Below are 15,000 nucleotides of genomic sequence, written 5' to 3' on the forward strand. Positions count from 1 at the left end.
TCTCTCAGTGTCTCTCTGTGTGTCTCTCTGTGTCTCCATTTCTGTCTCTGTCTCTCTGTACATATCTCTCTCTGTCTCAGTGTGTGTCTCAGTGTGAAGCTCTCTGTCTCTCTTCCTCACTGTCTCTTTCTGTGTGTCTAGCTTTGTCTCTCTCTGTCTGTCTCTCTATCCCTGTCTCTGTCTCCCTCTGTGTGTGTCTGTCTGTGTCGGTGTCTCTCTCTGTCTCTCTCTGTCTATCCCTGTCTCTCTGTCTCCCTCTGTGTCTGTCTGTCTGTGTCGGTGTCTCACCAACCCACTGCCCCAACTCCTCTATTTCTTTGCCTCTCTCCTGTGTTGAATTGAAGCCCATGGCTCATGCTCAGTAAAATGGTTTCAGTTTTTTCTCTTTCTCTCTTTTACTGTCTCTCTTTCTCGTCTTTTCTCACTCTCTTCACTCTTTTTTTTTCTTTTCTTTTGTTTCTTTCTCTCTACCACTCGTTTTTCCCAGTGTTTTTTTTTTCTTTCTTGCCCATTCCTTCTTTTCACTTCTGTCTGTCTGTCTGTGTCTGTTGTGTCTGTCTGTCTGTCTGTGTCTGTTGTATCTGTCTGTCTGTCTGTGTCTGTTGTGTCTGTCTGTCTGTGTCTGTTGTGTCTGTCTGTCTGTGTCTGTTGTGTCTGTCTGTCTGTGTCTGTTGTATCTGTCTGTGTCTGTTGTATCTGTCTGTCTGTCTGTCTGTGTCTGTTGTGTCTGTCTGTGTCTGTTGTGTCTGTCTGTCTGTCTGTGTCTGTTGTGTCTGTCTGTCTGTGTCTTTTGTATCTGTCTGTGTGTCTGTGTCTGTTGTATCTGTGTGTGTGTGTGTGTGTGTGTGTGTGTGTGTGTGTGTGTGTGTCTGTCTGTCTGTCTGTCTGTCTGTCTGTCTGTGTCTCTTACACTCATGCTCACAGACACACAAATATGCGCACATGCATATACTCATGCACACAAGCACTGGTGCTCACACATACACACGCACAGACACAAACACACAGACACACACATCCCACATCCACAGACAGGTGTGACAGACATTGTACAGGGGAGATAACAGCTGTGTCCCCCTGCAGAGCAGGTCTGGCAGAGTGTCTGAGGGACACCATCAAGGTCACCTCCTGGAACACCAAGGTCAAGGCCTACACTCGCCCAGGCTGGCTGTACAGCGCTGACCAGCAGTGTGAATTTGTCTTCGGTGATGGATACGGCCTGTGTCCTTACATGGTCAGTGGGCTGTGTGAGGGGTGTGGGGGCAGTCCTTAGTGTTTCACTTTGTTTTGGTACTGTGTTTTTGTTGTTGTTCCAGCATTCAGCAGGCTGAGAAGGCTGACAGGGGTAAAGGGTGGAGATTTTTCTGATCTCCCAAGTCAGCATATGTGCAGACCTGCTTGTGCCTGAACCGCCTTTGTGTGTATACGCACTCAGAAGATCAAATACGCGCATTAAAGATCCTGTAATCCATGTCAGCGTTGTATAGGTTATGGAAACAAGAACATACCCAGCATGCACACACCCGAAAACGGAGTATGGCTGCCTACATAGTGGGGTAAATAAATAAAATGGTCATCCATGTAAAATGTTACATGTCTGTGTGAGTGTGTATGTGTGTGTGCCAGAAATCTGTCGGGTGTACCCAGGTAGGCAGCATGTTGTGCAAATGACCCCGTGTTTGTAAAGCGCATAGAGCTTGGTCTCTGATGGAGGATAGATATCCGTATCATTCATTCATTAAGGCCTGACCAGTGTGTTGCTTCTGTTCATAGGTGAGGTATCTGTTCCCCTTTAAAAAAAGAACAGGTGTGGAGTAGCATATGGAGCAATCCAAATGGTTGTATGAGTCCTTGAAACTGACAGTGAAGTATAGTTAAAGTGAGGTTTAATATTGACACACACCTGGGGTGATACGGCTGACGTAGTCAACTATCCCAGGACAGTGTTTGCTGAGTTCATTGTCCCACATCAGGTGTGGATGTGCTGGGTGGATGTCTTCACATTGGAGGCCAGCAGAACAGTGGCCAGTCTGACAAGAAATGGCTGTTCGACTGACTGACCTGTCCTGTGCTCACTGCTGGTGTTAGCAGTACTGACGTTATTATTACAAGTGCTGGGTGAAGAGATGTTTGTTGTGGATGGTACATTCTGGAAAAGCACTCAGTAGGAACATCTATTATTATTATCATTATTATTATTGTTGTTGTCGTTGTTATCATTATCATTATCATTATGGTGTAACTATGGATACGGTGGACTGTGTTGTCATCAAATGACTGACCTGGTGGGGTGGGCACAGGTGTACAATCAGTGCTGATCTTTTTCACAGGAGGAAGGTGGCAGAATGGTTAAGGTGCTTCTCTGTCACAACAGGGTCCTTTAGGGTCTAGGTTCAAATCCCGTCTTGCCCTTTCTCCCATGTTAGACTGGAAAATCAAACAGGGTGTCTGTTCACTCAGATGAAAGGATAAAGCAAGGTGCTATGTGCAGCACACACCTGGCGCACTGAAAAAGAACCCATGGCAGAGAAAGTGCAAGTGTGGTGGTGTGGACTGTAGAGATGTGTGTGGGAATGCAGTGAGGCCTCCAGGAGAAAGTGCAAGTGTGGTGGTGTAGACTGTAGAGATGTGTGTGGGAATGCAGTGAGGCCTCCAGGAGAAAGTGCAAGTGAAAGTGAAAGTGACTGTGTGACAGAACTACCCGGCGTGTGAGCGGCTGTGGTGCACCAACAAGACAGACTCCCGCAGTTCGGGATGCCGAACACAGCACATGCCCTGGGCTGATGGCACTCAGTGTGCCCCGGATAAGGTCAGCACTGTGTGTGTGTGTGTGTGTGTGTGTGTGTGTGTGTAGTAGTAGTAGTCTTCAGTTTAACGTCTTCCACTTTAAGTGAAATATACGGGAAAAAAAAAAGGGGGGGGGGGGGAGGGGGGAGGGCGGGGCGTGGTGGTGGGAACAGTATTGGGCAGAGGGTGTGTGTGTGTGCATGTGTGTGTGTGGTGGGGAAAAATACAGAGCACTGAAAAAAATAAAACATTAAAAGGGGAGACACAGACATAATATAGAAGGAAACGCTAACATCAAACAACTGTAACAACTTTAACAAATGTCCAATTGGACTATGCAGCAAACCTTCTGCAATAGCAGATAACATCTTGAAATTGTCAAAAATACATTCACGAGAATTTTCCGAGAAGTTTGGTAAAAACAATTTCAGACTCTGACATTCAAAGAGTGTGTGTGTGTGTGTGTGTGTGTGTGTGTGTGTGTGTGTGTGTGTGAATGAGTGTGTTTGGGAGGTTTATGTGTTTATGTGTGGGGGGTGGGGAGGGGTGTGTGTGTGTGGGGGAGGGGCGGGGTGTGTGTGTGTGGCATTTGTGTGTGTGTGTGGCATTTGTGTGTGTGTGTGTGGGGGGGGGCGTGGGGGGGTGAGGGGGAAAGGGGTGTGTGTGTGTGGCGTTTGTATGTGGGGGAAGGGGGTGGGGTGGGGACGGGGTATGCGTGTGTGGCGTGTGTGTGGGGGGGTGAGTGTGAGTGGGGGGGTTGGGGGTGGGGTTCCAGTTCTGTCAGAATGAAAGGTGTGCTGGATGAAAAGAAAGATAACTGATGGTGTTTCAGTTCTGTCAGCGGGGTCACTGTGTGCACATCCCGGACGGGGGGATCAAGGCTGTCAACGGGGGCTGGGGGCAGTGGAGCAAGTTTGACACCTGTTCCCGCACCTGTGGGGGAGGGGTGAAGAAGAGGGTGCGGCACTGCGACAGCCCCGTGTGAGTTGTGGCCCTTGATGCTTGTTGTCTGCTGGTGGCGGCAGGGGCTGTTGTGGTTATCTGTGTGATGTGGCACTGTATGTGTCACTGTGTTTATGTAGTAATGACATGTGTCATAGTTATGTATGTAATGTGGCATTGTATGTGTCACTGTGTTTATGTAGTGATGACATGTGTCATAGTTATGTATGTGCTATGGCACTGTATGTGTCACTGTGTTTCTGTAGTAATGACACATGTCATAGTTATGTATGTGATTGGCACTGTATGTGTCACTGTGTTTATGTAGTAATGACATGTGTCATAGTTATGTATGTGATATGGCACTGTATGTGTCACTGTGTTTATGTAGTAATGACATATGTCATAGTTATGTATGTGATGTGGCACTGTATGTGTCACTGTGTTTATGTAGTAATGACACGTGTCATAGATCTGTGTGTATAGTGGTCAAATGTTTATGTAGTGATGACACATGTTATAGTTCTGTGTGTAGTGTGGTATTGTATGTGCCGTGTGTTAATGTAATAATGACACATGTCATAGTTATGTATGTAGTGTGGTACTGTATGTGTCACTGTGTGTTGTGATGACACATGTCACAGTTATGTATGTAGTGTGGTGCTGTATGTGTCACTGTGTTTATGTTGTGATGACATATAGCACAGTTATGTATGTAGTGTGGTACTGTATGTGTCACTGTGTTTATGTTGTAATGATGAGGTGGAGTGATGGCCTAGAGGTAACGCGTCCGCCTAGGAAGTGAGAGAATCTGAGCGCGCTGGTTTGAATCACGGCTCAGCTGCCGATATTTTCTACCCCTCCACTAGATCTTGAGTGGTGGTCTGGACGCTAGTCATTCGGATGAGACGATAAACCGAGGTCCCGTGTGCAGCACGCACTTAGCGCACGTAAAAGAACCCACGGCAACAAAAGAGTTGTTCCTGGCAAAATTCTGTAGAAAAATCCACTTGGATAGGAAAAACAAATAAAACTGCATGCAGGAAAAATACAAAAAAATGGGTGGCGCTCTCATTGTAGCGACGCGCTCTCCCTGGGGAGAGCAGCCCGAATTTCACACAGAGAAATCTGTTGTGATAAAAAGAAATACAAAATACAAAATACATGCCATAGTTATGTATGTAGTGTTCTATGAAGTGACTGCTACAGTAGGGAGAGTGTGTGTTGCTGTGTTCACAGTCCTGAGAATGGTGGTCGTTACTGCCTGGGTCGGTGGATCAAATATAAATCCTGTAATACTCAGGTAAGCTCTTTCACTGTCTGTCTGATTGTGTGTCAGTCTGGTTAGTTACTGTATCTGTGTCAGTGTGTGTGTGTGTGTGTGTGTGTGTGTGTGTGTGTGTGTTCAATGTGTCATTGTGTGTGTGAGTGTGTTCAGTGTGTCATTGTGTGAGTGTGGGTGTGTGTGTGTGTGTGTGTGTGTGTGTGTGTGTGTGTGTGTGTGTGTGCATACATGCTCGTGTGTGAGAGAGAGGGAGGGCTATGGGGGACAAGTTGACATTATCTTACCTTCAAACGTGATTCTCTTTTCTTTCCTCATTGGGTTCATTCACTCCTTCCGTGCCTTTCTTTTTCCATTCTTCTGTGTGTCCTTGATTCTGCCCATCCTGTCTCCCCAATTCCTTCCTTCCTCCCCGCCCCCCTGCATCCCGCCCCCCTCATGGTGACTGCAGTGAAATAATGGTGGGTGTGTCCCCACAGCCCTGTCCTGCCAACAGTCAGGACTTCCGGGCGGAGCAGTGTGCTGACTTCAATGGCCGGGTGGACATGGCTGGCTTCTCCCCCAACACCAAATGGGTCCCCAAGTACTCTGGGAGTGAGTGCACAACCTCTCTCTGTTACTGGGGCTGTGATAGTCACTGACCATTTTTTGGGGGGGTAGGGGGGTGGGTATTGAGAAGTAATGACTGATCTTGGCTTTGCAGAAATTGTTGTTTCTTTCTTTCTGAGTTTGTGGGATGTAACTTCCAGGTTGATTGGTATTTGCAAGCAGTCTTCTCTAAAAGATGAAACTCAACTGTGTACGTTGATACTCTAACAAAATGTCTTCAATCACTGATGTGTGTGATGGGATATGGGACAAAATTCCTCTTCCTCCTCAATATATGACTGTTTTTACCGTGTCACACCAGCAGCCTGACTTCATTTGTATCAACAACCAGGCTTCTTTCCAGTACGACTGTTGACAGAGGGTGGCCAGCCAAAAACAGAGATGTGTGAGTTACTGACATGACAGGGGGCGGCCAGCCAAAAACAGAGATGTGTGAGTCACTGACATGACAGAGGGCGGCCAGCCAAAAACAGAGGTGTGTGTCACTGACATGACAGAGGGCGGCCAGCCAAAAACAGAGATGTGTGTCACTGACATGACAGAGAGCGGCCAGCCAAAAACAGAGATGTGTGTCACTGACATGACAGAGGGCAGCCAGCCAAAAACAGGTATGTGTCACTGACATGACATAGGGCGGCCAGCCAAAAACAGATATGTGAGTCACTGACATGACAGAGGGCGGCCAGCCAAAAACAGAGATGTGTGTCACTGACATGACAGAGGGCGGCCAGCCAAAAACAGAGATATGTGTCACTGACATGACAGAGGGCGGCCAGTCAAAAACAAAAGAAAGAAGAAAAAAGAAGAAACTTTGGACAATGTGTCTTTCCAGCCTGTTGGCCAGGAACTGGTGCTGATGTGTGGTCAGTAGTCTTCAGTTGTGTGTCTTTCCACTTTTAGTGATGTTAGACTAAAGTGTGTGTGTGTGTGTGTGTGTGTGTGTGCGCGCGTGTGCATGTGCATGGCCTCCAGTTGAGATGCGGGACAGTTGCAAGCTGTATTGCCAGGCGTCACACAGCACCAAGTTCTCCCTGCTGGCCAAGACAGTGGTGGACGGCACCAAGTGTCTGCCCTTCACTGACGACATCTGTGTCAACGGGAAATGCTGGGTACTTGCTCTTACCACACCACACCTCTCTGTCTGTCTGTCTGTCTGTCTGTCTCAAGGCCTGTTTGGCTGACTGACTGAATGGAGTGATGAATGGATAAAATGGATGTATGTAGATGGATGGAAGGACAGATGCATGGATGGATGGTTGGGTGGATGGAAAAATAGATGTGTGGATGGATGGATGGACAGATGGATGTATGGACATGTAGATGGAGGGGTTGATGGATTCAGTGATGCATTAAATGACTGAATGAATGCCCAATTAATTTAATGAATGAACAATTGAATGATCTGCTGAATACCTTGTGTGTGTGTGTGGTGTGTGTGTGTGGTGTGTGGTGTGTGTGGTGTGTGTGCTGACAGAGGGCAGGGTGTGACAACAAGCTGGGATCCAAGATGAAGCGGGACCGGTGTGGAGTGTGTGGAGGGGACAACTACACCTGTCGCTCTGTGTCTGGCTCCTTCAACAACGCCATCTATGGTGAGACAATAGTGCCATCCATGGTCAGACAATAACGCCATTCATGGTGAGACAATAACGCCATCCATGGTCAGACAATAGTGCCATCCATGGTGAGGCAATAACGCCATCTATGGTGAGACAATAGCGCCATCTATGGTTAGACAATAGCGCCATCTATGGTGAGACAATAACGCCATCTATGGTGAGACAATAGCGCCATCTATGGTGAGACAATAACGCTGTCTATGGTGAAACAATAGCAATAACGCCATCCATGGTGAGACAATAACGCTGTCTATGGTGAGACAATAACGCCATCCATGGTGAGACAATAGCGCCATCTATGGTGAGACAATAGCGCCATTCATGGTGAGACAATAGCGCCATCGATGGTGAGACAATAACGCCATCCATGGTGAGACAATAACACCATCTATGGTGAGACAATAGCAATAGTGCCATCTATGGTGAGACAATAACACCGTCTATGGTGAGACAATAGTGCCATCCATGGTGAGACAATAGCAATAACGCCATCTATGGTGAGACAATAACGCCATTCATGGTGAGACAATAGCGCCATCGATGGTGAGGCAATAACGCCATCCATGGTGAGACAATAGCGCCATCTATGGTTAGACAATAGCAATAACACCATCTATGGTGAGACAATAACGCTGTCTATGGTGAGACAATAACGCCATCTATGGTGAGACAATAGCGCCATCTATGGTGAGACAATAGCGCCATCGATGGTGAGACAATAACGCTGTCTATGGTGAGACAATAACACCGTCTATGATGAGACAATAACGCCATCCATGGTGAGACAATAACGCCATCCATGGTGAGACAATAACGACATCCATGGTGAGAAAATAGCGCCATCCATTGTAAGGAAACATGACAGTAGTACAATCAGTGATGTGTTGATGTTCCAGGCTACATTGTAAGGAAACACGACAGTAGTACAATCAGTAGTACAATCAGTGATGTGTTGATGTTCCAGGCTACATTGTAAGGAAACACGACAGTAGTACAATCAGTAGTACAATCAGTGACATGTTGATGTTCCAGGCTACAACTACGTCACCACCATCCCGGCTGGTGCCACCAACGTGGAGATTCGGCAGTACGGTGACCACTCCACACAGTACGACGACAATTACCTGGGTCAGTCCCTCACACTGTCTTTCTCTGTCTGTCTGTCTGCTGCCTGTTTTTCCAGTGTTTCTGTCATTACTGGTCTTATTTAATGTTATTATAACTTCTTTTTTTTATCAGTATCTGATTTCATGTTGTTATAACTTAAAAAACAACAACAGTATCTGATTTCATGTTATAAAATGAGTATCTGATTTCATGCTATTAAAAAAAAAAAAAAAAATCAGTATCTGATTTCATGTTATTATAACTTCCTCCAAAAAAAAATATCTGATTTCATGTTATTATAACTTTAAAAAAAATCAATATCTGATTTCATGCTATTATAATTTTTTTCCTTTAAAAAAAAAAATCAGTATCTGATTTCATGTTATTCTATCTTATTTTATTTTTAACAGTATCTTATTTCATGTTGTTATAACTTTAAAAAAAAATCAGTATCTGATTTCATGTTATTATAACTTAAAAAAAAAAAAATCAATATCTGATTTCATGTTGTTATAACTTTTGAAATATTAATATCTGATTTAATACTATTATAACTTTTTTCCTTTTTAAAAAAAAAGTCAGTATCTGATTTCATGTATTTTATCATATTTTATTTTTTATCAGTATCTTATTTCATGTTATTATAACTTAAAAAAAAAATCAGTATCTGATTTCATGTTATTATAACTTTTTATTATTATCATTATTTGATTTCATGTTATTATTAATTAAAAAAAAAATCAGTATCTGATTTCATGTTATTATAACTTTCTCTCTCTCTCTCTCTCTCTCTCTCTCTCTCTCTCTCTCTCTCTCTCTCTCTCTCTCTCTCTCTCTCTCTCTCTCTCTCTCTCTCTCTCTTCTGACATGGAAAGTAAAGAAAAATATAGTTGGTTCTTTTCTTTTAAAAGTATATTTCAACCAGAAACATATCTCAGGATCATTACAGACAAATGGCACAGAATAAATTATGCGAGATTTAGGTTAAGAACTCTGGGGTTTAATGCAAACAGAAGATGGTTTGAACCTGGGACTTCTATACAATCACCATGTCCTCTCTGTGGATACCAAGTGGATGATGAAAAACATTTTCTTTTTCAGTGTGAAATGTATAATACTGTGCGAGAAAAATGTATATTCTTTAAAACAGAGATGGCTAAAAGCCATGATGTTGTTACTGTTTTGTCATGTGATAATGAAATCATAATTAGATCTGTCGCTAAATTCATTGCAGAAGCTCAAACAATGAGACAAAGGTACATAAGTCAGAATAGTATTAACAGTATAGAAGAGACTTAATTATAGTTAGTAAAGAAGTTGCTCTTTTATTTGGATAAAACAGAAAACATAACATTGCATAATTGAGTGTGTTGTTGAGGCAGTATGTATTGGTTTGATGTATTTTTGAAGGGATGGTCGAGTCAGTCTCCATTCATTTTGGTATTTTATTATCATTACATTGTTGTTTTTCTTTAGTTCCGTTTCGTTGAGTTTTTGTCAGGATGTGACTTAAGTGTTTCCAAGTATTGCATATTTTCTTGGTTTAAACTGACTGAAGGGTTCAGAATAAAATATAGTGTTCTGTTGTTTTGAAGCTAAAATATATGGATTTATGTTGTTGCCCCCTTGTCAAAAGACCTTTCTTGGCAATGACAATAAATAATTCCAGTGCCCAGTGTCCAGTGTCTCTCTCTCTCTCTCTCTCTCTCTCTCTCTCAGTATCTGATTTCATGTTATTATAACAAAAAACAAAACAAAAACAAAACAAAAACAACAAAAAACAGTATCTGATTTCATGTTATAACCTTTTATTTATTTATTTATTTTTAATGTTATTTTTAAAAATTAAAAATCAGTATCTGATTTCATGTTATTATAACTTCTTTTTTCTTTCTTTTTTTAAATTTTTTTTATCAGTGTCTTATTTCATGTTATTAGAACTTTTTTTGGAATCAGTATCTTATTTCATGTTGTTATAACTTTTAAACATTTTTTTTTTATCAGTATCTTAATTCATTCTACAGGTGTTCTCTTTCTTCACTGTATTCTACAGGTGTTCTCTTGCTTCACTGTATTCTACAGGTGTTCTCTTTCTTCACTGTATTCAACAGGTGCTCTGCAGGTGTTCTCTTTCTTCACTGTATTGTGCAGGTGTTCTCTTTCTTCACTGTATTCTACAGGTGTTGTCTTTCTTCACTGTGTTCTCTTTCTTCACTGTATTGTGCAGGTGTTCTCTTTCTTCACTGTATTCTACAGGTGTTGTCTTTCTTCACTGTGTTCTCTTTCTTCACTGTATTGTGCAGGTGTTCTCTTTCTTCACTGTATTCTACAGGTGTTCTCTTGCTTCACTGTATTCTACAGGTGTTCTCTTTCTTCACTGTATTCAACAGGTGCTCTGCAGGTGTTCTCTTTCTTCACTGTATTCTACAGGTGTTCTCTTTCTTCACTGTATTCTGCAGGTGTTCTACAGGTGTTCTCTTTCTCACTGTATTGTGCAGGTGTTCTCTTTCTTCACTGTATTCTACAGGTGTTCTCTTTCTTCACTGTATTCTGCAGGTGTTCTCCTTCTCCACTGTATTCTACAGGTGTTCTCTTTCTTCACACTGTATTATGCAGGTGTTCTCTTTCTTCACTGTGTTCTGCAGGTGTTCTCCTTCTTCACTATGTTCTACAGGTGTTCTCTTCACTGTATTCTACAGGTGTTCTATTTTTTCACTGTATTCTACAGGTGTTCTATTTTTTCACTGTATTCTACAGGTGTTCTCTTTCTTCACTGTATTATGCAGGTGTTCTCTTTCTTCACTTAGGAGGAAGGTGGCAGAATGGTTAAGACGCTCAGCTGCCAATACAGAGAGTCCGTGAGGGTGTGGGTTCGAATCCCGCTCTCGCCCTTTCTCCTAAGTTTGACTGGAAAATCAAACTGAGCGTCTAGTCTTTCGGATGAGACGATAAACCGAGGTCCCGTGTGCAGCACGCACTTGGCGCACTGAAAAAGAACCCATGGCAACGAGAGTGTTGTCCTCTGGCGAAATTACGTAAAATGATATCCACTTTCATAGGTACACAAATATGTAAGCATGCACTCAAGGCCTGACTAAGCGCGTTGGGTTATGCTGCTGGTCAGGCATCTGCTCAACAGATGTGGTGTAGCGTGTATGGATTTGTCCGAACGCAGTGACGCCTCCTTGAGAAAGTGAAACTGAAACTGAAACTTCACTGTATTATGCAGGTGTTCTCTTTCTTCAAGCTGTTTGTCCTCTTTGATAGGTTTCTGTACTTTTTTAATTATTGTTTAATCTGTCAATCTTTTGTTCATATATAGTAATCTATTTTCATTATTGTTTAATCTGTCAGTCTTTTGTTCATATATAGTAATCTACTTTCATTATTGTTTAATCTGTCAATCTTTTGTTCATATATAGTAATCTACTTTCGCAGATGTTAACCTGATCAATCTTTTGAAGAGACAAATTTCTTACTCCATGAGTAATTTTATTTCAGTATTTTTTTTTTTTTTACCAGTCAGTCTTTTGAACATAAATTTCTTTAGCTTTACAATCATAACTTTCCTGGGTTTTTATGCAAAGAGGCTTTAGCTCATACATTTCTTTTGCTCTGTGACTTATCTAACTTCCCGATTGTTAAAAACCAATTTCAGGTATTATTTTATTGTACATGTCGATGTTTAGCACATTATTTTCCCTTGCTCATGAGTACCACCTGCCCCCTCCCTCCCTTCCTTTTGCCTGCTCGCAGCCCTGAAGAATTGGGAGAGGAAGTTCATCCTGAACGGAGACTTCATCGTGCGTACGGAGCGGTGGAGTGTGAAGGTGAAGGGCGCTATGTTGGAGTACAGTGGATCTGACCACAGCACAGAGCGCATCAACTCCACACACATGCTGGGGGAGCCTGTCAGCCTCTTTGTGAGTCACTGTCTGTTTGTCTGTCTGTCTGTCAGCCTCTTTGTGAGTCACTGTCTGTCTGTCAGCCTCTTTGTGAGTCACTGTCTGTCTGTCTGTCAGCCTCCTTGTGAGTCACTGTCTGTGTGTTACTCGTCAGCCTCTTTGTGGGTCACTGTCTGTCTGTCAGCCTCTTTGTGAGTCACTGTCTGTCTGTCTGTCTGTCAGCCTCTTTGTGAGTCACTGTCTGTGTGTCACTCTGTCAGCCTCTTTGTGGGTCACTGTCTGTCTGTCTGTCTGTCAGCCTCTTTGTGAGTCACTGTCTGTGTGTCACTCGTCAGCCTCTTTGTGGGTCACTGTCTGTCTGTCTGTCAGCCTCTTTGTGAGTCACTGTCTGTCTGTCAGTCGTCAGCCTCTTTGTGAGTCACTGTCTGTCTGTCTGTCAGTCAGCCTCTTTGTGAGTCACTGTCTGTCTGTCAGCCTCTTTATGAGTCACTGTCTGTGTGCTACTAGTCAGCCTCTTTGTGAGTCACTGTCTGTGTGTTACTAGTCAGCCTCTTTGTGAGTCACTGTCTGTGTGTTACTAGTCAGCCTCTTTGTGAGTCACTGTCTGTGTGTTACTAGTCAGCCCCTTTGTGAGTCACTGTCTGTGTCACTCTGTCAGCCTCTTTGTGAGTCACTGTCTGTGTCTCTCTGTCAGCCTCTTTGTGAGTCACTGTCTGTCTGTCTGCCTGTCAGTCTCTTTGTGAGTCACTGTCTGTCTGTCTGTCTGTCAGCCTCTTTGTGAGTCACTGTCTGTCTGTCTGTCTGTCTGTCAGCCTCTTTGTGAGTCACTGTCTGTCTGTCTGCCTGTCAGCCTCTTTGTGAGTCACTGTCTGTGTCACTCTGTCAGCCTCTTTGTGAGTCACTGTCTGTCTGTCTGTCTGTCAGCCTCTTTGTGAGTCACTGTCTGTGTCATAGGGGACAGTGTTGTTATCATTGTCATCATCATCATTGTTATGCCTTTAGCAGTCAATAGTAACAGGAAACAGTAACAGTAAAGTAGCAGTCAAAAGTAACAGGAAACAGTAACAGCGAAGTAGCAGTCAATAGTAACAGGAAACAGTAACAGTGAAGTAGCAGTCAAAAGTAACAGGAAACAGTAACAGTAAAGTAGCAGTCCATAGCAGCAGGAAACAGTAACAGTAAAGTAGCAGTCCATAGTAACAGGAAACAGTAACAGTAAAGTAGCAGTCCATAGCAGCAGGAAACAGTAACAGTAAAGTAGCAGTCAAAAGTAACAGGAAACAGTAACAGCGAAGTAGCAGTCCATAGTAACAGGAAACAGTAACAGTAAAGTAGCAGTCCATAGCAGCAGGAGGTATCAGAGAGGGTAAGATAACAGTAGTCTTTGAACATGCTGATTTGTTTATTAGTACAGTGCACCATACATAATTCTGTGTTTGTATGTGTGTGTGTGTGTGTGTGTGTGTGTGTGTGTGTGTTTGCAGGTGCTGTCTGTGGGCAAACTGGTGCCACCCAATGTGACCTACTCCTACATCATCTCTGCCGGGGACAGTGTCCGCTTCTCCTGGAGCAACCAGGGACCCTGGCGCAAGTGTAGTCAGCTGTGTGGGGGTACGGGTTCACTTCTCTGCAGTGTGGGGGCTTGGTGATGGTTGCCTTGTTGTTTGGGGAGTTACAATTCCCATGTGCAACTGTATCTTCAAGTGGGCTATTACATGTCTTTGGCATTTTCACCTCCCCATTAGGCTGCCATTCTTTGATTGTGTGGTGTGTGTGCTGGGTATGTTTCTGTTTCCATAATTCACATCACCACATCATGGACTATTTCCCATGTCCTCCATATCCCCCATGACAGAACATGCCCCATGTGTCTCCCTATCCCCCATGACAGAACATGCCCCATGTGTCTCCCTATCCCCCATGACAGAACATGCCCCATGTGTCTCCCTATCCCCCATGACAGAACATGCCCCATGTGTCTCCCTATCCCCCATGACAGAACATGCCCCATGTGTCTCCCTATCCCCCCAATGACAGAACATGCCCCATGTGTCTCCCTACCCCCCCGCCCCCCCATGACAGAACATGCCCCATGTGTCCCCCTATCCCCCATGACAGAACATGCCCCATGTGTCTCCCTATCCCCCCCATGACAGAACATGCCCCATGTGTCTCCCCCCCCCAATGACAGAACATGCCCCATGTGTCTCCCTACCCCCCCCCCCCCCCCAATGACTGAACATGTCCCATGTGTCTCCCTACCCCCCCGCCCCCCCATGACAGAACATGCCCCATGTGTCTCCCTATCCCCCATCACAGAACATGCCCCATGTGTCTCCCTATCCCCCCCATGACAGAACATGCCCCATGTGTCCCCCTATCCCCCCCATGACAGAACATGCCCCATGTGTCCCCCACCTTACAAAACAACCCCCTGTGTGTGCAGGACAGCGGAAGCGGCGGGTCCTGTGTGTGCAGGAGGGAGATAACCTGATCATGTCCAAGAAACGGTGCAAGGGGAAGAAGAAACCCACCCCTGTTGTGGAGTCGTGCAACACAGACTGCACCATCAAGTAATGATGATCCTGATGTGAATCATGATGATGGTGATAATGATGATGATGATAGTTATAGCAGTAACAGTTATAATGATAATCACAGTAATGACTATGATAGATATAATTATGTGTACAGTGGGGAATATTGTGTGGAGACAAATCAAAGTGCTGACACACCAGGCCGACACACA

The 15,000-nt window shown here is 44.1% G+C and overlaps 1 protein-coding gene across 2 annotated transcripts in view; it reads left to right on the forward strand.

The window, feature by feature from the left end:
* LOC143284621 (A disintegrin and metalloproteinase with thrombospondin motifs 9-like) overlaps positions 1-15,000 on the forward strand; it is a 119,021-nt gene that overhangs the window by 67,286 nt on the left and 36,735 nt on the right. For both annotated transcript variants that reach the window (XM_076591477.1, XM_076591478.1), the window contains exons 10-20: positions 1,084-1,234; positions 2,696-2,809; positions 3,620-3,768; positions 4,969-5,032; positions 5,491-5,605; positions 6,593-6,729; positions 7,095-7,212; positions 8,272-8,367; positions 12,103-12,269; positions 13,736-13,862; positions 14,698-14,824. In XM_076591477.1, coding sequence (XP_076447592.1) covers positions 1,084-1,234; positions 2,696-2,809; positions 3,620-3,768; positions 4,969-5,032; positions 5,491-5,605; positions 6,593-6,729; positions 7,095-7,212; positions 8,272-8,367; positions 12,103-12,269; positions 13,736-13,862; positions 14,698-14,824 — 1,365 coding nt within the window. The remainder of the gene's footprint in view (positions 1-1,083; positions 1,235-2,695; positions 2,810-3,619; positions 3,769-4,968; positions 5,033-5,490; positions 5,606-6,592; positions 6,730-7,094; positions 7,213-8,271; positions 8,368-12,102; positions 12,270-13,735; positions 13,863-14,697; positions 14,825-15,000) is intronic.

The sequence above is a fragment of the Babylonia areolata genome, chromosome 8 (assembly GCF_041734735.1).
Source record: "Babylonia areolata isolate BAREFJ2019XMU chromosome 8, ASM4173473v1, whole genome shotgun sequence".
Lineage (NCBI taxonomy): Eukaryota > Metazoa > Mollusca > Gastropoda > Neogastropoda > Buccinidae > Babylonia > Babylonia areolata.